The 24,329-nt window shown below is 36.6% G+C and overlaps 1 protein-coding gene across 2 annotated transcripts; it reads left to right on the top strand.

Annotated features, from left to right (window-relative positions):
• The first annotated feature begins 734 nt into the window (after positions 1 to 734).
• ugp2b (UDP-glucose pyrophosphorylase 2b) lies at positions 735 to 22,764 on the top strand. Of its 2 annotated transcripts, none has more exons than XM_052580811.1 (10): positions 735 to 897; positions 6,041 to 6,174; positions 8,774 to 8,881; positions 15,124 to 15,309; positions 16,915 to 17,048; positions 18,103 to 18,400; positions 18,800 to 18,997; positions 20,806 to 21,048; positions 21,281 to 21,385; positions 21,467 to 22,764. In XM_052580811.1, the coding sequence occupies exons 1-10, from the start codon at positions 750 to 752 to the stop codon at positions 21,572 to 21,574; spliced, it is 1,662 nt and encodes a 553-aa protein (XP_052436771.1). In that variant the 5' UTR covers positions 735 to 749; the 3' UTR covers positions 21,575 to 22,764. The 2 variants fall into 2 exon arrangements, with proteins under 2 accessions (XP_052436771.1, XP_052436772.1); XM_052580812.1 differs by lacking the exon at positions 735 to 897 and adding an exon at positions 1,278 to 1,678.
• The last annotated feature ends 1,565 nt before the right edge of the window (positions 22,765 to 24,329 follow it).

The following is a 24,329-nucleotide window of genomic DNA, read 5'->3' as shown; positions in this document are numbered from 1 at the left end:
TGTGTTGCCAAATCTCGATAAAAAATAAGCCCAATATTTGCGATGTTTTAAATCATATATTTCTACAAAATAATTGACGTGTTTTACTAGATAACTTTCCCTCTAATTTAATAAATATCGACACCTTTTAGCAATGGGGGAAATATTTAATAATGACTTAGTCTTAGATAATAGTTAATTGGTGGGTGTGTTTGACGCATAGACTTTGATGCTGTTTTTGATAGAAAGTGTTTTACTGGGGTATGTAATTGTACTACGAATAACTGTATAAGAAGTCCCAAATTAAAGTGTATTCTACAAACAAGCTAACAAATCGCAACCCAGCAAAACTTTTATTTATACGTGATTTCATTAAATGGCAATCCACAAATGACTTATAATAAGAGGACATGGCAACACAGCAGTCCGACTGCACTCCGCCAATGAGATGCGCCGCTTTGAAATACAGCCCTCTTATTGGTTATTTTCTGTTTACATGTTCCCTTTAGAATTAAATCTACTGCAAAGTTTGTAATACCTTGCTTTTTTTGTTTTACTAAATACATAAGTATGATAATCATATAATAAATATGATAACATTTCAGTGTGAACTGATACATTTATTCAGAATCACAATTCATCAAGTGATATTACAATGGCTATTAAAAGCGGGGGGGGGGGGGTGACAAATGAAGTAGTAGGCCTATATAATTTTGTTTTCTAAGAAGTTATTTTAATTTAACGTATAATGTTCAGGATGTTTCAAAATCATGTTTTTAGAAAAGCACTTCAGCAGTGTTTCAGTGACCCCGCAGTGCTGCTTCAGAGAGGAGAAATGTGATTGGTCAGAGAGGGAATCACGTCACTGTTCCGGAACAACCTTCATCAGCTCCCCGCCAGCATCTTACAGCCTTCAGAGTAAGACATTTCCAATCTACTTTCACATTCGCTTTGCATTAATAATACTATAACGCCAGGGAACCACTTTCTCGCAGCGTTCCTAACTCCTAAATCACGTTAAAAAGCGACGTTTTCTTTCGCCACAACACAATGTCAAGCGTCCCAAGCCTACTAAGTTAGATAATACCACGGTAGCCACCAACATTATATTTCGTACAATATGGTACAATAAAAACGTTTAATTTCCCCCGGATAAAGTAAACAAAACTGACTCTAAAAATCTTAGAAATGATGCTAAAGACACAAGCAGTTTGGGGTGGACGTGATCGAGGAAGTGCGGCTGGGTTGTAATGTGACGCGTTGAATCATGACGGACCAAAGGGGCTGAGCACTAATGTAATTCCCACATTTCCACAAAGAGATCACTTCATCTTTTAATTCAACACACCGTCTCCTTTGAAAAATACATGCACGCGCGAGTAGTGGTCGTTTATTGACCCTGCGTTACTCGATAGTCAGTGGGCGGAGAGAAAGGAGGGAGAGATGGTTCATTTAAAAGCGCATGGACACCAGAGAAAAACGCTCTTGAACAGAATGAGAGAAGCGATCAGCTGACCTTCTGTCTTATTATTACTACTACCAATAAACTCTCAAATCTCGACTGGATTTATCTATGTGGCTGTTTTTTCTCATGACCTGAACTGGATTAGGTGGGGGGAAAACAGGATTATTGTGATATTTAACCGAACTGTATTTCATAGAGTTTAGAGCACCGAGACTATGTCGCTTTACATTGAAGGTAAGAACGTTTATAAATCCTGGTTTTGCTGTTTTCTTACTTACTCGTTAAGTACTTTAAAGGTTGTATTGGCTCTCTGGGTATTGCGTAATTAGTTAGATGATACCTACTGGTATCTAGTGATCACCTGGGTCTTACTGCACCATGTACAAGCTGTCAGATGAATTCTGATGAGAGTGAGAGCTGAATGACTCCTCAGTCAGTGCTGACTGATACACTGGGAAAGTTGAAGAAATGGAAGGGGTTATAGGAGGTCATTTTGTCCATTCCTCGCTTTGGTTTGGCTGTCAGAGGTCTGGTTATCTTGACAGCTATTCATTTGGCCTGACATTGTCTGTAATTTAAAGAGATTTGAAATTAAACACAAAATTAAAGGGGATATTGACTGTATGCGGTCGCTGGCAGTGTTTCAATGTAGGGCGCTGGGTCCAAAAGTATGAAGTCACATTGAAAATTCAAGATATAAAATCTTATTTAAACCTGGAAATAAATAAAAGGTTTTAGGATTTTGAAAATAATACAACAAAACATTATGTCATACACTATTAAAGATTTTGGGTTAAGTAAGATTCTTGAGTGGTTTTTAAAGTTTCTGATGCTCACATAGTCTGCGATTTATGTAAAAAAAAAAAAAAACATTTAAAAACATACTACTGTGAAATATTATTTAAAAATTTAAAAAAAATACCTGTTTTTATTCTGGAATCTTTGCATTGTAGAAAGTGTAAAAGAACAGCATTTATTTAAAATATATTTTGTTTTAATTAGAAATCGAAGGCATTATAATATAAATGCCTTCACTGTCACTTTTTATTAATTTAATGCATTCCAGCTGAATAAAAGTATACATTTTTAAAAAATAAAATAAATAAATCCTTAATGACCTAAGTGACGGTGTAAATCATTAACAAGATTCTGCCTTTTTTATGGCTCACTTTTAAATAAGCTAGTTGTGCTCTTGTGAACTCCTAGTGTACAGATGGTGAGATGTTCTTGCTTCCTCAATATGCTTTTTGATCATTCTCAAATCATGCTGAAGAATATGACCATCACGTTTGACACTTTTAAACTTCTGGACCATCAAAGAAAAAGAGGGACATACAAGTGTGCATTTACAATACAATTTTTATGCTCCTATTATAATTTTTAATGAAAGCATTGAAGCATGACACATTTCCACCAGTGATTTCAGTGTGCAGTTGAACTTTGATACGTGCTGAGTTTGATTACAGAAGTTTTTTGAGAGTTAATGCTTCGAAAGTTTTTTTTTTTGTTGTTGTTGTTGAAGAACTCCTTTCTGCACACATATATAAATGATCTGTTTATGTGTTGGTAGAATCATTTGTAAATGGCGTATAATATGTATCCAGTGCTGCTAAAGGCACCATTCTGAAAGACTTTTAACACAGCAAGATGTGAAAATGCAAAACAATAAAACGGTAAAATGCTTTTTGAGGTGAAAGTTAAAGATGCAGACTAAATAAAGACCAATCTGCAAACTCCCTTATGCACTGTTTATTACATCCCCTGCTGATTTTGTAAGTTTGCCCACTTACAAATAAATTAAGGGTCTGTAAATTTTATGGTAGGTTAATTTTAATGGATAGAGACAGAATATCAACCAAAAAATCCAGAAAAAAAACCACATTTATATAAAGGTTAGAAATTAATTTGCATTTCAGTGATTGAAATAACTATTTGATCCACTAACAACCAGCAAGAATTCTGGCTCCCACAGATTGGTTATGTGCCAATGTGGAACACAGATTAGTCCTAGAAACTTTAAGAAGTTACTCCTAATGTCAGCTCGACCAAAATTGAGCTCTTTGGCATTAACTTGACTCACCGTGTTTGGAGGGAGAGAAATGATGACTATGACCTCAGTAACATCATCCCTACAGTCAAGCACGGAGGTGGAAACATTATGCTTTGGGGCTGTTTTTCTGCAGGGTACAGGATGACTTCACCGTATTGAGGGTCAAATGAATGGGGCTATGTACTGTAAAATCTTAGACAAGAACCTACTTCCCTCAGTCAGAACACTGAAGATGGGTCATGGATGGGTCTTCCAGCATGAGAATGACCCAAAACATACCACCAAGGCAACAAAGTAGTGGCAAAGTAAACAAAGTAACAAATGGAGTGGCCTAGCCAGTCTCCAGACCTCAGTCCTATAGAAAATCTGTGGAGGGAGCTCACTTCCCTGCACATTTGACAGATAACGGAAGTGAGAGAAAAGTGTTTATTACATCTGAAATATAGATATTTTTCTCACAAAAATGCATACATGCAAGACCTTTATTCATTTTTTTAATGTAACTCCGACTGTATTCGTCCGAAAGAAGAAAGTCAAATACACCTAGGATGCCTCGAGGGTGAGTAAAACACAAACTAATTTTAATTTTCGAGTGAACTGACCCTTTAAGGATTTAGAGAGGATCTGTAAAGAGGAGTGGATCAAAATCCCTCCTGAGAAGTGTGCAAACAGTGGGTTCTGCACCAAGTACTAAATCATGTTTAGCTTGGAGATCAAATACTTATTTCAATCACTGAAATGCAAATCAATTTCTAACCTTTATATAATGTGTTTTTCTGGACTTTTTGGTTGATATTCTGTCTATATACATTAAAATAAACCTACCATAAAAATTATAGACCCTTCATTTTTTTTGTAAGTCGGCAAACTTACAAAATCAGCAGGGGATCAAATCAATATTTTCCCCACTGTAGTTGCCAATGTATTGTGTTGCCATTTCTACCTGAACTCACCCTTAAAGTTACTTTTGCTGGTGTAACCTAATGTCATCAGGTTGATTCGGTAGTACAAAATGTTTTATTTTATTACTTTTAGATATTTTTGACTTTCATAAACCAATTAATTAAGCATTTAAGGTATTCTGGCAATTTTGTTTTACAGTACCTTTACAAAATACCCCTAAGGCACATCACTTCATTTTCTTTCTTCTCAAATAGTAACATATATTGAAGCACAAATCAATATTTCATGTCCTTTTATTTATTTAGTTGGTAAATGGCTGTGTAAGTGGAACAATGTACAGTCAGCCAGTCTTTAATGCAAAATAACACTTGCTTTTATCCTGTTGGCAGACTGTAAATTTTTTTTTACTGCCTTCTTTAACTCAGGTTCTTCAGAGGGACCATATCTATATTGTGAATCACTGTGAATAACAGTGTCTGTTCGATTACTAAATAAATAGACTATAAATCAAAGTGAAGTGAGGGTAATGTTGCTCTATTAGACAACTCTGAGAAAAACTGAATTCTGAGAAAAACGGAAATGATTTCATTTTTAAAGTGCCAGCTTTAACTGGATTTTAAGTGTCACATACCAGGAAGCATGTTAGCAGATGAATAACTTTTGCCACACTGGCAGGAGAATGAAAAATACTGATGAAATGTGGTCGAGCAGGATTCAATCAGGTAGAGCTGGGGCACTAAAGGTAGCACACTTGCTTGATGTCTTAAAGGAATAATAGATTGAATCCTGTTACACTTATATCTCACCTACTTCCCTTTCTTACTTTATACCAAATAAATGGGCCGCAAATAATAATAATAAAAAGGAATACAGTTAGACTTTTCCTCTTCCCCATACCTCAAGCTCAGCATCTACTATTGAATAAACCATATTAAACTGAATGTAGTTAAACCTCTCTCTTGTACCCACTCACTCAAGGGTAAAGGAGCGTGTTTGTGGTAGAACAGGGAAGTCTGAGTCACACCTTACATTACAGCCAGTGTAAACGGGCTGATTTACACCAAATTAACCCTGAGCCCAGTGGATGGTGTGTGTGTTACACTCAGCAAATGTTCTTGATAAACATATATGTGCTTCCGTGGCTTCTTGGATGGGAGTCTTTCATTCATGTACCACAAGGCAGCAGCACAAATATTAATATTGCTTATCAGTTTCCTTATCACTGCATGTCTGCAAGTAAGATTTATACAAATCAATTTGGTTTAAGAATTTTTTAAGGAACTGTATTTTAACACTGATTCAATTCTTCATTGATACCACTGAAACTATCAAATAAAAAAATGGAAATTATATGGGGAGTCTGGGACCTATATATCTTAGTTTTTATGTTAATTTACATTTGTCTACAAAACCGGTATTCAAGTAGCTTTAAGTATTTCAACACAATACATTAGAGCAAAAAGGTTTTTAATGTTTATGAGAAACAGAAATTCATCTGATTTTGACCTGAAGTGATAGGTTTTTCTTCGGCTTGCTGCAGATTGCTTGCAGGAAAAATCACTAAACTGTCTTTTAGGAAGGTTTTTTTCTTTGTAAAGTTAATGTGCGAACTTTAACATTAAGGTGTTTGGTTTTAATTGTAGGTCTGAGTAAAGAGTTACCAAGCAACAGCAACGAGATGGCTCAGTTTCAGGAAGTGATGCGGCAGCAGCTGGAGAGCTCGATGCACGCCGAGCTGGAAAAACTCTTAGGCACAGCCAAAGGTGCAAAAGCTGAGGTGAGATACAAACACTTTTAATTAATTAAACACATTTTATCTTTTTTAATTCAGCTAACTGTTTTACCTTTTTATTACATGAATAATTTATGTGCATTACCAGGTTTTTAAAATGTTTTTGAAAATACAGTAGAAACGGTAATTATGTGAAATATTATTACAATTTAAATTAAAATGTTCTATTTTAATGTATTTTAAAATGGAACAGTCTTCAATGTGACATGATCCTTAAAGCTAATATGCTGATTTGGTACTAAAGAACGTTTCTTACTGAGGATTCTTTGATGAATTGGAATTGGAACAGCATTTGTCCCTTACTGACCTAAAACCGTTGAATGGTACTAGTGTAGAAGTGATCAGGAACATATGTTGGTTTCAGCATCATGCTAAAGTTTTCATTACCAATGCTCTATTTATCGTCGGCCAAGATTCCACAACTTATTTCACAAGCGAAAAGGGGATGAACTTGGGGGGGATTTCTGAGATAAAGAGAGTAGTATTTGGCTGGTTATGTGATCTCAACATGTCAGATCAGGAGACAATCCTGCTCCATGTAAAAAAATCTGCTCTTATTAGACTACTGTCATGACTGGAATTTTCATTTAAAACACATTTTTAAAAAGTATACTAATTTCTTGACGAGTAGAACTTGCCTGCAGTTTTAATCAGAAATAGAAATCCTAACTTATTCTTTATAGTCTCACAGTTTCAGTGCACATTAGAATGATGAAGGGAGCAAAGATGAAAAAGGAGAGGGACCCTCTTTAGGTGCCATCTGAGTGAAGCAGCTGATGAATGAGGTGTCAGTGTGACAGGAGAGAGATCATTGCACTGCTGAGCTGATGTTTAATTAGTCCCACCATGAGACTAGCTTCATCATGATGCATCTTCTCTCTTCAGCCTCTTTTTCCCTTCTTTCATTTTCCTTTTTTCAATGGATGACTCTGTTTTGCGTCAGTTTGAGCAGGTCAGATAGCAAAACTCTGAGCTGTCTGGCAATCAACCCCAGTGTTTCCTTCAGCACCACATGGTAATAATCAGGCTTAGCCACCATCACACTGACCGCTTGTGTCCCTCCCTCTCCATTTCACACAGACTCACGTGATCCCACCCAAACATGTACTGCCAATGACGTATTAAAACCCACACCCAGCTAGCTCAAATAAAGCATGATAAGGAGTCAGATTACAGTTTATATGATTGAGACACTTTTATGAAGACATCCACGTGTATGCATACAAACTGTCATTCTGCCATTCATTGTAGCTGCCATTTAAGTAGGGATGTCAAAAGCACCGTTACTTCAGTCACGCATCGATTTTCTAAAATAACATTACAGTCTGTCAAGTCAACTGCATCTGTACCAATCCTGAATCATAGGCGGCTGATTTTCACTCACATTAATATTTGAATCAAATCAGTTGAACTTTCTGGTCAAAATGCTCGATGAATTGAATATAAACTTAGTATGTTAAGTTGATTTCAAATGTCAAAATACTAGATCTGTGTATTAGGCAGTGAAATATATTCTGATAGACCTGTTGCTATTTTATTATTGGAATATTGATATTAATCAAGCAAAAAAAAATATTGCTCGATTAATCTTAACATTGTTATTTATTTAATAAAATTTTACAGTGTAAATGCAATTGTTTTTATACTGATCAAAATTTTGTGGTATATAAATGTTTTTAAAAGAAAACTCAAGAAAAGTACAGTTAAAACAGTAATCTTTATGAAATATGATTACAATATATACTTTAATGTATATTTTGAAATATATTCCTTTGGCCATATTTTCAGCAGCCATTACTCAAGATTCACTGTCATGATCCTTCAGATCTTTTCTAGTTTGTATATTTATATTGAATCAACCAATCAATCAATTTCACCTGCAGCCCTAAATCTATATTATTTGGCAAATGCATTTCGCTACTTAATACTAATTAAGTATTAACTTGTTATTCTCTATAAGTGTTAACTTGTGTGTTGTTCTCTTCAGTCAATTCAGTTGCCTCACAAGCTTCTTTCCAGGTTACACTTTGATAAGAGTACAAAGTAACTGAACTTCACATTCTCAGCAGGCACAAGGAGGTTTATGGATTTTCATCAAACAGGTTTTATTTTTAATGATGTGCTCAGTGAGAGGCCTGAGGACCCAGTGATCTTTCACAGCAGGGTGTTAATTATTTCAGAAGCCTTTAGGAGTTTTAATTGCCAGATTGTACAAAACAAGATTAGAAAGTTATGCTGGCAAATAGTTTTTTTAGTTCTGAAAAAAAATAAGGATTTTTTTTTAAATAAGCAGACTAGAATCATAACAAATCAGTGATCCAGCAGAGGAAAGTGACAGCCAATGCCCTTGAAGGTTTTACATGTAAAAAATCTAAGGGGGAAAACATGTAAAGTATTGATGATTAAAAAAACATATTGATTGACCACTGCTATGAAAATATCTTGGACGGCCTAGTGATGCATATTCTCCCAAATTATGTAGAGGTTGAGTTTAAATGACTGAAAATTATTATTATATCAGAAGGAGAAATCATGAAGGACATTCCTCAATAATTCATACATTTTTGCCTGCTCTCTTCCTCAGGTGTCTAAGAAGGACTTCGAAGGATTTAGGAAGTTATTCCACCGATTTCTGCAGGTGAAGGGACCTTCAGTAGAGTGGCCAAAAATCAACAGGCCCCCCGAGGACTCGGTAAGATAAGCAAGTGATTGATCGCAACACAGGCCTTATTCTTGCACTCACACATATTATTAGTTTGATTCTAGACCTAAAGTATCAACTGAAACTATGCAGAGAAAGTAAAGGCTAATGTATCTATACACACTTCAAGCCAGACAGGCTGAATTCAGAGCCTCTGCTTTGAGACTCATGTGTGGGCATTAGTGTTGCCTCAGGCTCTGGGAATTAGCCAGCTGTGATTAAAAACTGCCCACATTCCAGCATGAATTAATTTGCATGACATTCATACGCTTCTGCTTTGGGCTGCACAATTAATCGAATGCGATCATCATGCACATCATGTCAGTAAAGCCGGTTCTGTGATTAGTAGTAAAACTCCATCACCTGCTTTCAGGTGGAGCAGCATTTACTACACAGAGCCGTAGTTCTCTGACGATGCAAAAAAATCGCAGGCGATGTAATCATATGACTATGAAATCAAATAAATTGTTCGTGATAATGACAGCTGTTTGCGTAGCTTCTCTGTGAACTATGGCTGCTCCATTTGAGAGCATGTGAAAATACCACATTTAATAACTAACATGTTTTTACTCCAAACTCACTTCATAACATCAGCCATGTGTTTGAAATAAATCCTCTTCTGTTGGATGATGTGGCTTCTTAAACAGAATAAGGCACGCAAAATATTTCATAGTATTATAAGCAGTTATATAGGCATTGCATTATAAATATACTTTATTATAATGAATATTATAATAAGAAGAGCTCAGATAAACCGTATATAGCTGTAGTCGTTTATTAGTCACGTTGGATCAATGGCTACGTTTATATGCAACCAAATAATCTATTTGTAATCGGATTGATGGCTCAATCGGACTGAAAAGCCTTCATGTAAACACCTTAACGGATCTGATTGAACTCAATCGGAACTAAATTTTGATCGGACTGAAGGGGGTGGTTTATTACTTTTCCAGTATGATTGAGAGCAAACACTCGATCGGATTAAACCCGGAAACAGACAGGACTGTATGTTCAATGATGCAGAAATAGCGTAATGACTCTAGTGTGTGTGTGTGTGTGTGTGTGCTCTTGTTTTTGTGACACATCAGGACACAACTCTGTATAATGACATGGGTATGACACCGGTATTACAAGGAGTGGGTGACTTATGAGGACATAACCCATGTCCCCTTTTTTCAAAACTCTTATAAATCATACAGAATGAGTTTTTTAGAGAAAGTACAAATGAACAAAGTTTCCTTTGAGGGTTCGGGTTAGGTGTAGGGTTGGTGAAGGGCGATAGAATATACAGTTTGTACAGTATAAAAACCCATTACGCCTATGGGATGTCCCCACTTTTCACAAAAACAAATGTGTATGTGTGTGTGTTTCATATAAAGAATCCAGTGTCATTCTGCGTTCCTCTGGGTCTGTGATGATTATGCAATGTTCTCTAAGAGCCAGAAACCTACACGCAAGACTTTCTGTTCCATGAGGAACCACATGCAGGCTGTACTATGAAACTGCGTATGAAATGTTAGACACTACAGTCTGCAGTTTATATAGGCAGGTTTTCTAAGCAGGATATTAAATGCCTTACTCCAGAAATTCCTGTTTTAACTCACTTACCTGACAAGCACAGAAACCGATCTCCTTCCAACTCCTTCCAAACTTAAAGAGTGTTGTTTACAGACTTTTGTGTATATGTATGCATGAAAAATGTAGTATATTTGGAGAAGGTGAGGTTGTTACAATGAAGAGAAATTCCTCCGGTTCTGCTTAACGACAGTAAATGCTGAAAAATGTTTGTTTTGTGATGTGGGGACCTTAGGGATGGGCTGTCTGTGCTCTCTCTCATTGTAACTTAAGGGTGTGTCATTGTGTGTTTGTCCATTTGAAACCATCTTTGACAAAAAAGAAAAATGCTCATTCACAGTTAACATCTGCTGGGTGTACGAAGGCTAACCAGTCCTTATCTGTTGCCACATAATGTCTGGATCCTGCAACGTCACACCTTGTGTTTACTGTAATAATGACCAGTGATGTCCCAGTAGATATATTATACCCAAGATAAGTGGCTAATTGACTTGTCTGTAGTAAAAAAAAAAAAAAAGGGGGTAATTATTGGAACTTTTACCCAGAACTTTTTACCCAGATTTCATGTCGAGTTCATCATGATTATGTCGAGTGCTCATGAACTCTTTCAGATTTCACATTCTTTCTCTCCCACTGAAGCCCACAATAAAAACCAAATTAGCACAGCCATGTTTTTTCCAGAATTTTAAAAAGTGTGCATTTATTTGTTTTTATAAATTTTATATAGAATGTGTTTTCAGATAAAATGTTGACATTAGTGTCAGAAAAATACATTTAGATTTTTATGTTATCCAGTATTTACTTTATAAAAATGTACAACTAATTTATTATGATTGCAATTTTCAGTAATATTATGTAACAGCTATACATTCAAAATTATGTATATTTAAAAACATTAATTAACTTTGTTTATAGTTCAGTAGAATTACTAACAACTGTGCTGCTCAATCAAAAAATAAAGAGTTACTATTAGTAAGACATAAAAACACATTATCGATGAAGGTATTGAGAATGCTTGTCTGGCCCCAGGCCATCATTATTGTTGAGCGCTATGTGTTGGAAAAGGATTCCTGTATAAAAAGTGTTTCATAAGTAGCATGCATCTGTAGGAAACATTCCACATGGAAATGTTGTCATTCCTGTTTGAATCAATCTAGTTCAAGACGCCTCGCCTCAGTTCACCACAATAAATACTCCAGAATCCAGATTTTAAAAACGCACTGCATGCCGATTGATGTTCTCAAGGTAATTCTCAGCTTTTAATTCCTTGTATTACCTTTATGAACCTTTAAATACTGCCATCAGCCTCTCTTTCTGTAAGATGATGAAGCTCCTCTTATGTGCTTACGATGCAAACAGACTTGGAATTGTGGCTTTCTGACTAAGCTAATGAAATTCTGGTCTTGTGGCTGGGGGATCTTTGAGGGGTTTTATTTATGCGGTGTGTGTGATTATGAATGTGTGAAGAGGTTTGAGTAACTGGAATATGGCTGACCAAGAAATAATGTTTCAGCAATCTAATTCAACCTGTAAAATAGGTTTAAAATACATAAGGTTAAATAAATAGGTTAAGAAATCCATGTTGTTCTCTGGTGACTGGTTAGTTAATTCAGTCAGCCACGTTTCATTTAGGGCCTTAGGGGAAGCGGTGTCATGGTGGTTGGGAACTGGGCTCAGGTTTAGTCAAATGCTTTTCATTGCCACAATAATGCCACCTAAACTGCATTGCAACTATTCAAAGGCTCTAAAAATAGACTGTGTGTATTTACCTAGAAACATTTTATGTCTCAAAAGCAATGAAAAGAGGACTGCTGCTTTATTTGACACACACACACACACACACACACAAGATAAGCGACATTACACAAAGAACCACGGCTGTAGACACATGAAAAGACTCAACCCACACCACCACTACAACAACACCTGATCATAGATTAAAGACATGGGGCTGGAACAAACAAACAGGTTACGATTTATATTGTACATCTATTCATTTGTATATTAACACACTAAATAAATTACTACAGTTTACACAAGAATAACGCTATGCATGATTTACACGAAATTTGTTCTGAGTATATTTTATGAAAAAGGCTCATAGACAACGAGGAGAAAATAGAAAATGCAAGATTGATAAATTGATAGAACTTTTTAGCAAGCACTTTTCTCAAAAATGTAAGAAACAATAAACTGAAGGAGTCACGCAATACAGGTAATGTTACCGTACCAAATTAATGCAAGCAAGTAAATAGTATTACAGCCCTAGTGCAAAAAGGTTTGTTTTAGTGATCCTAAAAGAGTTGTTATCAGATGTTCAGATTATATTAATTTAAGAGCGTGACAGATCAGTTATCATTGCTATTGCTGATTGATTTTCAGTCATGAGTTTTAATGGATGGCATTATGAATGTGCATGTCTGTTTGTAGGCCATAAAATTGCAGTCAGTATAGAGAAGATATTTTTCAGGGCTGTTTTTTAATTCGAAGGTTGACAGATGACCTAGTTTTACTGCACAGTAGGCTGGAATTTATTTACCGTAAGTCAATCAAAACAACAAACAAAATTACAAAACCGTAATTGGTTTTCTCTGAAATGCTTTGGATTAACACGTAAATACCATGGTATATGGATATGGTAATAATTACATACCATGTTATTGCCATCTGTCACCATGGTCTGTGTGTTGAATGTCATATAACATTCTCTGATAAAGTCAGGGAATCAACTCCACCTGTCATTCTACAATAATGTGACTGAATTTGCACTAAAAGATTGTCCCAACAGTTTGTGGACGAATCATTTAAGGATTTAAAATGCATCATAAGCACACAGTTGGCCAATTAAAAGGATTTTCTCTTTGAAACTGCTGAGAGAACTGCTGCCTCTCTGGCTATTGTTTGCTCCAAGTCATGAGCAGCCCTGGGATTTTAGCCACCAACCTCTGCTGGCTGCCTCAGTGTTTGAGCACTGTAAACCAAAATTATGTATACAATACTAGACAAATCAACATAAAAATACTCCTGTTTTTCTTTCATTTGATCACTGAGGCTACACATGGCTATATTTGATGACCAGGTATTTACAGAGAGTATTTTCACTTTTTAAAAAAAATTCTGTGGTCAGATTCTGAACTGAAGAATATATTCTTCACCAAATCAGTTAAACACAAACTCTTATTTGATTGGTCAACTCAATCACTTACTTGTTAAGAAATATTCAGATTTCATGGATCCAGTTCAGAGTTCAGAAGTATCATAGATAAAAGTGAAAAAAAAAGTGAAGTGACATTCAGCCAAGTATGGTGACCCATACTCAGAATTTGTGCTCTGCATTTAACCCATCCGAAATGCACACACACAGAGCAGTGAACACACACACTGTGAGAACACACCCGGAGCAGTGGGTAGCCATTTATGCTGCGGCGCCCGGGGAGCAGTTGGGGGTTCGATGCCTTGCTCAAGGGCACCTAAGTCGTGGTATTGAAGGTGGAGAGAGAACTGTACATGCACTCCCCCCACCCACAATTCCGTCTGGCCCGAGACTAGAACCCACAACCCTTCGATTGGGAGTCCAACCCTCTAACCATTATGCCATGACTTCCCACGATGGAGACTATCATGACAAAGAGTGATGCTATTATCAGGATGTGCTATACCGAGATTAGGGTTTAGCTTCGGGTTAGGGGATAATATTTGTTTCAGCATTTTGTAGGCAGTCAGCACGGTGATTGACAACAAATGAAATCTTCAGAACTGACTGCACTTTGGTTTGTGCTTCACGAGTTAAGGGGGGAAATCATGTGTCAACCCCCCTCTTACATAGACACATCTGTCTTGACTTCCTTCTCTCAAACACAAATTTTTCTCTCTCTCTTCCTGACAAACATTATGACCTTGGTTACATCATGTTCTCCATCTGTCTGTGTGTTTGTCATGGAAATACTATGTGTGATTTGAGATATTACAGTTTTAGTCCTTTTTTTCATGCTTGTGCTTATATGTCGTAGTATCATAAAGTAGGGCATTGGGCTCTCAATTTTAGTGCAGATGTGTGGTGATGTTTTATTGGTAACTGACTCATCAATTGTCTCATGGTGGGGCCCCAACGCCCTCATGGAAAACAAGAGGAATGAAGTAAAGGAAAAGGATATTTTCTTTCCGAAACATATCCATCTTCTCACTCTTCTCATCTTTCTGTTTCCCACCCACTGGTACTATTGATCGAGCAGTTGGGCTGCTTATTCAGTTAAACGTGGTCTTTTTTTTATGCCTCTATTTGAAATGTTGTGCTTGCACAATGTGTGTTGTGTTTGTTTGGTTTATTTGAAAATGATCCTAGTGATTCTGAAAGATTGATTGCAGACACAATCATTACAGTGCACTAACCTCACGTTTGACTTCTGACCCCTTAGCCAGATTTTTTTTGAAGAAAAATAATCCAATGAGACACACACACACACACACACACACACACCAATAGCAACAACATCTGGATAAAATTTAGAGACTTCATTGTAGTCCCTGGATGGATCATTTATGAACTCCAGTATAATATAATCCAAAACTCTTTATAATATAATATAAAATTCCAGATGGTGAAAAAATGTAAGCATGTCCTGACTGACGGTTGTTTGTTTTTCTTGTCTTTGTTTCAGATCCAGCCATATGATAAGATTAAGGCGAAGGGTCTACCGGACAACATAGCAGACAGTCTGAATAAGCTGGTGGTGGTGAAGCTGAATGGAGGTCTGGGAACCAGCATGGGCTGCAAAGGGCCCAAGAGTCTTATTAGCGTCCGTAATGAGAACACATTCCTGGATCTAACTGTCCAGCAGATTGAGGTTTGTCATATGACAGTATAGTTTCACACATGAAGGTGTATAATATTTTCCTGTTAATCCCAATGATAGTTGTTTAGTGGGGGCTAAAGTGGCCATGCTAATAAGCCAAAAACTGCCACTCTGGTTGGAATGTTTGTTTGTAAAATTAACATCACTAAAATTCGGGGGGTTTTTTTATTGCACATTTTGCAAGAAAATATCTTTCTAATATTCTTCAGGTGTTTTTATCTGTAGGGAATGCACAAAAATTGTCTATTTCAAATGCATCTCAAATAAGAGAACTTCTCAGATTTGAACCCAAAGAAATATAAACCCTCCTGCTGGGAAAAACACAGCAGCTGTCTGAGAGATTTGAAAGCGAGCAAATAGACCTCCACCCATAGGTCTTAAATCACAAACATATGTTCCTCTGTCTTCCCCTTTTCTTGCTCTTCTCATCTACAGCTGTACAACACAGTCACATTCCTTAATTTATACAGAGTGATCATTTTAAACCAGCAGCAACAGACTATGTCAAAGTTATCTTTCACAATGCTATGAACATAAACTGAGAGATAGGTAGTGAGCATGAAAGGGAACTTGGGTTGAAATTGAAACAGAGAGGGCTGTGTTCTGGGCAAGAGGGAAAAAAAAGATAGGGGCCGAATACTGAGCCCTGTGGGATGCCTTCACTGAAGAACACTCAGCTCTGTGTCTCTTTGACAGACCGTTTACCTGCCTCATGTCGTCAGATTTCCCACTCACTGAATAAGGCCCATTAGTACATGTAAATGGGTAATCTGTCCATCTCTCTCAAAAATACAGGCTGTCGTTTCTATAGTTGGCAGGCCTTTAACAAGCCCTTAGGCCAGCTTATTCCATTTGGCTTCGCTTTAGGTTCAGATTTATGGCATACATTCATTAAAAGAAATTGACCTAAATGTGTCATCCATCAGTTTCTGAAAGAGGATGATGCATACTAAATTTTGTGAGAAATTTGTAGTTATTTAAAGTACTATTAACCATTAAAACAGGGAAATTTAATTTATTTATGGGTAATTTCTTCAATTACAGAAGTTTTTTTTGTACCTCAGAACAACAACAACATCAAAAATTTATTTGCATTAGTTTGGACACTTATGCATTTTTCCAAAGGGGTTTCTGTAATTTGTCTGAACTTTAAGATGATTACTTTAGAAACTGGTGACCAGTGCTTTTGATCCACTTGATCCAAAAATACACACCATTTCTTTTTTTACTTCTGCAGTACTGTTGACACCTTGCCAATTCACCTAATAATTATGTTCTGATTAATTATTGACCATGCAGAGATTAGATAGGAGAGGTGTCTACATCCATTGGGGATATGTTTTAGCAGCTAGGCTCTTTAATTAAAGATCTTACGTTTACAGCGTTGTTGTCTAAACAATACATTTTGTTATTTAGGATTATCTAGAGTCAATTCTCTCAGATAAAACAGAATGTGCTGCAGAATGTAATAAACCTGCCAAAAGTATCAGTGTTAATGAGAAACACTGTGGACATTGTTAGCTTGTTTAGAATGTTAATAGATAATGCATGGGTAAACTTGTTTGATAAAGTCATTTTTCTCTTTGATCTTTGTAGCACTTGAATAAAACATATAATGCTGATGTTCCACTGGTGCTCATGAACTCTTTCAATACGGATGAAGACACTAAGAAGATCCTACAAAAATACACTCACCACAGAGTCAAGATACACACTTTCAACCAGAGCAGGTATTAAACCACACATACATACACACATTTACATGACATGAAATAGACTTACATTTATTTTCAAATTAATCTAATTATAATTAATAAGCCTAAACTAACATCATGCATTTTTTTAATAAAATAGATATGCAATTTATTTATAGTTCATTATTTATTCCATTTTTTTTCTCCGATTTATCTGACTTCTCAATTTAAGCATTCTGAATATAGGTAAATAAACACACAAACCACAGATATATACATAGGAATAATGTAACATTTATGGAATTTGAGTATAATGGATCACTCAGTTGATGACGCATCACGTAAGCACATACATCTTAACAAACAGATTGCAATTCAGGGTTTTGGCACAGACCGTGCTTGATTTAAAAAAAAAAAAAAGAAAAAAAAAAGGATTTCTTCACCTTCATAATGTGACCCTTAGCCTGCAAACACTTAAAGCTTTGTAAAAACAAGTTAAAGATTGACAAGGATTCTAAGCAATAATGGGGATATGTTAATATTTGATGGACTTGTCAGAGCAGAAATTGATCTCAAAGCTAACAAAAGACACATGGGGATATGGTTACATAAAGAATGCAGTGCTAAAAGACAGCACATTTAGTCCCAGTTAAAGCTGAAGCTTGTGCAAGAGACTATGTGATGTGATGAAAGGACGAGGAGGAGGATGCAGACTACATAGAATGTCAGATGTTTTCCCTGGCTTCAACTGACCTGAATAAGCTCGAAATGCAAGAGTGAGAGAAGATTTTAGAGCCTCTCTGAAAACACATTTGCATAAGCAGTGTATTTTTCATGCCCATATAAACAAAGCTTGAATATCTTTTTTTCTGCAAAGAGGAAACACTTGGACACATTGTTTGCATTCTGATTTTAGGCTAGTATGATATGTGATAATTTTTTTTATTTTACAGACTTTTTTTATTTTAGTATTATTTATATGCTACTCTTGTATTATTAACTTCAATTAGCTTTTATTTTTATATTCTGAGTTTGCATGTTAGATTTATTTACTCTTTACTACTTCTATTCTCTCTTCTGAATCTTTCAGGTATCCACGGATAAATAAGGAGTCATTGTTGCCGGTCGCTAAGGACATGGCTATGACAGGAGAGAATGCAGATGTGTGGTATCCTCCTGGTCATGGTGACATTTATGCCAGCTTTTTTAACTCCGGTCTGTTGGAGCAGCTCATCGCTGAAGGGAAGGAGTACATTTTTGTCTCCAACATTGATAATCTGGGTGCAACGGTAGACCTGTATATACTGAACCACCTTGTGAGCCAGCCGAATGGCAAACGCTGCGAGTTCATCATGGAGGTCACAGACAAGACCAGAGCAGATGTGAAGGTGAGAGAATATTATTTGTGTAGCATATCCTACAGTAGTCCAAAACATAAAAGGGGAATGTGAGGAATAATAATTTCAACCGAACATCCATTGTAGCCAAGTGTATTTTAAATGTTTAAGTACAGTAAAAATCATATTAAATATAATATACGTTTTACATAAAATAATAAAGACATGGTCTTAGTTTAAATCAGTGACAGTAGACTCTGGATCAAAGCACTCTGACAAGAAATTTGCATAAATCAAATCATGTCTTTTCTTTTAGCCCAAATTCAGTAATGTCCATATAGATATTACAATGATTTGTTCATGCACATAAATAAATTAAGTGTATTTGTAGAGAATGAGGCTTATGTTTGTACGCATTGTCATTGAACTTTGCGTGTTTGTGTTGTCCAGGGAGGAACGCTCATTCAGTACGATGGTAAGCTTCGGTTACTGGAAATCGCCCAGGTTCCCAAAGCTCACGTAGATGAATTTAAATCAGTGTCCAAGTTTAAGATCTTCAACACCAACAACCTATGGATCTCCCTGTCTGCCATAAAGAGACTACAGGAACAGAATGCCATGGACATGGAAATCATAGTCAACCCTAAGGTAGGAAAACTGAAAGCTTGCAGAAACCACAGCTTGAGTGTTGCCTTTTAAGATGCATCAAAGAATTGCAGTCAAATGAACCTGACTTTATACAGTTTTACTTGGAAAAAGATTAGCCAACTAGTCATTCAGGGAACCAGACATTTGATTTTTAAATTTCTTGTTTTAATTTCCCTTCTTAAGTCTTTATTTCCCCCAACAGTCTATCTTTGTTTTACTGTAAAGCACTATTTTTAGTTGTGCACTAGAAATCTAGGTTTTATTCCCCTGGCCGCCTCCTCCTTTACACGATCACTTCTAAAACCTTAGTTGAGACCTGGATTCATTCATCAGGCCATGTGGGACCCTGTAATACTGCGCTTCCTGAGTCTCCTTTGTGGATTGTTCAGTTCTGAATCAAACCCACTTAGAAAAGTCTCTAAACAAGCACTATAATAAGCTGATGTTGAGACTGTGTTTGAGTGTCCTTTTCATACCAGACCCAATAGCTCATTTGAGTAGAGATCATTTGGGGTCTAGTTCAAGGCTTGTGTGATCAGAGAGTTTGATGGAGAGCTTAACAACTGACAAAAAAGTACTTTTATAAACTATTTCTGTTGGGTCTTCTGTTCTCAGTCCATCACAAAATAAAAGTGTAACCATAAGATGAAGGTGTGTGTGTGTGTGTGTTTGTTTGAGACAGTTCAAAATTCTCAGAAGTGAGACAAAAAAGCTTCCTGTAAGAACATTCAGGGACTCTCCTCAATTGGATATAAAAAAAAATTGATTTGTCTTATTTTAGCACTGTATCCAAACTAAACACAATAAAGGGTTTTCAGTTTCCAAATGACAAGTACTTTGTCTGTCGACACATGAGTACACAGTCTACACAGTATAAAAATATGGGATAATTATAACCAATATGTTTTTCCATGATATATCCAACAGGTTTTTTTTGGTATGTCCTAATTTAGATAGCCAAGTAAGTAAGTAAGTGTGTGTTTGTGTTTGTGTCTGTAGAGTAGTACACAGTTCAGCAGAGCTCCATATTGTAGCACCATTTCTTCCCCTAAGGCCCAGGCTCTCATCCAGCAAGACATATTAAGCTGAAATTTGAGTTTGTTCTAGATATCTTCCCATCCAATCCCTCCAGTTCCTGTTCCTGTTAACTTTATACTTTTTCTGCCTGTGATACCAAGACCAACTATACAGTGCTTTCAGTGATGCCTCAAACTTCCTCACAAATACTTAACATCAATTATCGTGCTTCATAGATTAATTATACATGGCTTGTTGACAGATAACATAAATATGGATTTAAAGTCAGCATGCAATGAAAATTCTCCCTTGCTATTTTCTAAATCCATGTTATGGATCATATTGTGAGCAATCATGCCATAGGCTTATTTTTTTTCTTTTTGAAATTTCACCTCATAATAATAACTTTCCAGTGAAATGACAAACTTCTCTCTGGTGACACATACCTGACTTTCAACTAACTGCAAATTCGCATTCAGATCTGCCTGCACACAATCGACAGTCCATGAATAGAACCAAATCCATCCTACATTTTCTTTTTCAGTAATCTGTTTTAATTGGATGTACATAACAGTTCAGAAGAAAAGATCTGTTCAATCTAGTTTCTGTTTCATTTTAGGCATAATTGTATATACAGTGGGGTATATAAAAGCCTGAGACTATACTGAAAATTTTAAAGTTCTTTAACTTTGATATAATTATGTATAATTATAAGTACAAACATTCAGGTAGTTTGTCCATATAGTTGCTAGAAAACTGCTGTTTCTAATCATTTTCTCCGTCTCTCACAGACTCTAGATGGGGGTCTGAATGTCATTCAGCTGGAGACTGCAGTGGGTGCTGCCATCAAGTGCTTTGATAATGCCATGGGCATCAACGTGCCACGCAGCCGCTTCCTGCCTGTCAAAACCACATCTGACCTCCTACTGGTTATGTCCAATCTGTACAGCCTGGAGGCAGGGTCTCTGACCATGAGCGAGAAGCGCGAGTTTCCCACAACTCCTCATGTCAAACTGGGCAGCTCCTTCACCAAGGTACCGCACCTAATGAAGCATTCCCAACAAATGATCCATTCAAATCACATGGTGTTTCTCTCACGCTGCACAGTGTGATGCAGTGATCTCACCAGTGTTTCAAGACAACCAAATCTGCCAGCCAGAAACCCACTAAGATTTGAAAACAAGGACATCCTTCCCTAAAGAACAGACGAATAATATACAGTCTAATACTTATGAAGCCTTGATCCAATTTCCTTTTGTCCTTCAGGTTCAGGAATATCTTACACGATTCGAGAGCATTCCAGACATGCTAGAGCTGGATCACTTGACGGTGTCTGGTGACGTGACCTTCGGAAAGCACGTCTCTCTAAAGGTAAGCGCAAGGAACAAATGAAAAAAAAAAAAAGATTTGGCAGGGTGTTGTACAGTCTGATTATTCCTCTTGTCTCGACAGGGAACGGTCATCATCATAGCCAACCATGGAGACCGAATCGACATTCCAGCCGGCTCTTTGTTGGAAAATAAAATAGTGTCCGGAAACCTTCGGATCCTGGATCACTGATGTCTTTGTGTCGTGTAACTTGGATGCAGAATTACATCATTGACCCACACCTATCACTGTCCTCATCATCATCATAACCAATCACGGAGACACCATCGACATTCCCACCAGATCCACAAAGGAAAGTTCAAGTGTCTGGGAACTTGTGGATCCTAGAGCACTGACACTTGTGTCATGTGACCTGGATGTCAAGTCACATGACTGACCCATACCTGGCACTCTCAGAGCCTTCATTAGAGGTGCTGATCACAGCACACAGCGTCCCAAACACCATCAAATTTCCATTCCATTCCAGAGACCTTTATTTTTGTGGTAGTAGTTTGTGTGTTTTGGTTTCCTGTCCTTTAATGGTCCTCAAATTGTATGTACATTACACAAATCTCATCGTGTATTGTTTCAGCTTTTCACTCTGCAGTATTTCTCTCGTTGTATCTATGAAATCTATGTCCTTTACTTGTTTAAAAATGTGAAAGAAAGAGTGCAAAGCAATAAGTGTTCTGCAAAAGTGAAGGCTGACAGTTCTGTCTTTATGTTCTAGAACCTGGTCTAGATCCTGAACGTTCTGTGGAATTAAATAAAGTGCAATATGTAACAGAACAATAGCAGAAGTTCGCCGTTAATTAAACACTCCTCCTTGTCTTCTACAGTAGGAAAAAGAAAGCGAGGGAACAAGTATACGTACAAGGAAGGGAAAGAAAGTGATAAGCGCATCTACTATTTCAGCAGTGTATGAAGGCTGTATACAAGGTCCTTCCAGACTCCCTGGAGGCAGGAGGTTAGTGTGTTCCACTGGTCTGTTAATGTGAAAGCAGCCAAGCATTAAACTCACTGTTAATAACCTGCACACGGAGCAAGACACACACACACACACACACTGGTGATTTTAGATCAAAGAGGTCCAGAGATTGTTGTCACAGCCTAACAATCAGCTCCTGCTCTGACCAAATTAATTTAGACAACATTATAATGTATAGTACTGTATATGAAAAACTGGTATTTATTTTGAGATATGCTAAAGATTCCATGTAACAGTGTCATTCATTTACTGGTGTTTTTTAAGATTAACTTTAATTGAGCGTTAGATAACGGCAGCAATTTAAATGTAAAAATAAATAAATAAGGAAATGAGCATGTACCATTAAATATCCAACATTGTACAATAGCAGTTAATAAAGAACCTGTAACATCCATCAGTGTTATCAGCATTCTCGATGGATCCTTTACTCTACACTACAGTGTGCTGGAATGAAAACAGTTCCTGTCACATATCCTTTTCTTATTTTCCATCATAACAGAACCACATGGGGATGAAATGTTTTTTGCCAAACACTGTAATAGTGTCACAAGATGAACTCATTAGAAGCAAAAACAGGAAATAGGTCTGACACATCCTTCTCCAATATGATGAACACAGCTGCTGTCCAGAGTCTGTGATTTATTAGTGGTAGTAAGGCTCTAACCAGAAAAACACTTGAATCATTTCATAGGAATGTGTGAGGCAAATTTGCTAGTTCAGTAGCACAAATTTACTTCTTAAAATCAAATAGCCTCAACTCTTTGGATTATGATTTAAAGGGCAATGATTCAATTACAAATAAATTCTCTATGTATCACAATGCATCCTTTGTTTTTGTTTTTTTAACAATACACACTGGGGAGTTTCAGTAATCATTACTATCACTAGTGAAATACTAGATCTCTCAATGAAAGTTTCTGTAATATAGATGAAAATGCTTTTATTTTATTTTATTGCAAAATGTAATTTAATATAGCTTCAAAATATCCAAGTAAAAAATTGATGATGAAAAACAATGAAGCATAAACATATCAAACAAACTATCTAGAAAGTATCTATACATTTCCCTGACAACAGCAGGGAGCGATTTGTCTCTTTTTGCATCACACTTCTGTGAACTGTGTTGCTTCGTCAGATGGGCTAATATTATTGATGTTGACATGTAAATGCATCTACCACAAACCATAAATCAAATCTAAAAACACTGATGCCACTGTCATTGTGCACAATCCATTTTGCTGCTCCAATAATAACAATCCGAGTGAAATCAATAGCGGTTTCAGCTGAGAACACCTCTGAACACCTACTGTTAACTCAGCATGACTATAAGGGGCTTTCATGATGTTGTTTCAGGTCAGTAATGAGGGTTATGGGTACTATTAACCTCAAATGCCATGCTGACATGCTGATACACACATTTTGCTTTAGGGGCTCATTTACGAAGCAAGACGAACAAATGGAAGTGAAGAAGAGGGTGTGGAGATTATTAAACAGACTAAGAAAGCTGGAGAGCATCATCTGCTGTCAGATTGCTACTAATCTATTTACAAAATTGAAATAACCTGCAAATAAATGAGAAAATTGATTTTTTAATTAAGAGTGAGTAACGAGTTACTGTCTTCTTTTTCTTCTTTTCTAAGCACTCTAAAGTTTTCTCATTAACCTAAGGTGCTTAGAAAAGCAGAGGCCTGTTTGAGGGAGATTTGGAAATGCTTTGGAAAAGCATTCTTGTTTCAAACTCTCATCCAGCTTGGTTTTGCCTGTGCTGGCTCCTTAAACGGAAGATATTAAATAATTGGTGCTGTTTTTAATCTTATTTTACGGGTTGTCTGATAATCAAGGGTTGCATAATCAAAGGTTTGGTGGGAATTTGGGCTGTACTCACATCTGCACTGATCCAGCACACACTCTGCTGTCGTAGTACTGTATCCCTGAAGGACATCACATGACTTGATTTTG

The sequence above is a fragment of the Carassius gibelio genome, chromosome B17, assembly GCF_023724105.1.
Source record: "Carassius gibelio isolate Cgi1373 ecotype wild population from Czech Republic chromosome B17, carGib1.2-hapl.c, whole genome shotgun sequence".
In the NCBI taxonomy this organism is placed as follows: Eukaryota; Metazoa; Chordata; class Actinopteri; order Cypriniformes; family Cyprinidae; genus Carassius; species Carassius gibelio.
The sequence above is the reverse complement of the archived record's forward strand: the minus strand, read 5'-3'. Positions and strand labels throughout refer to the sequence as shown.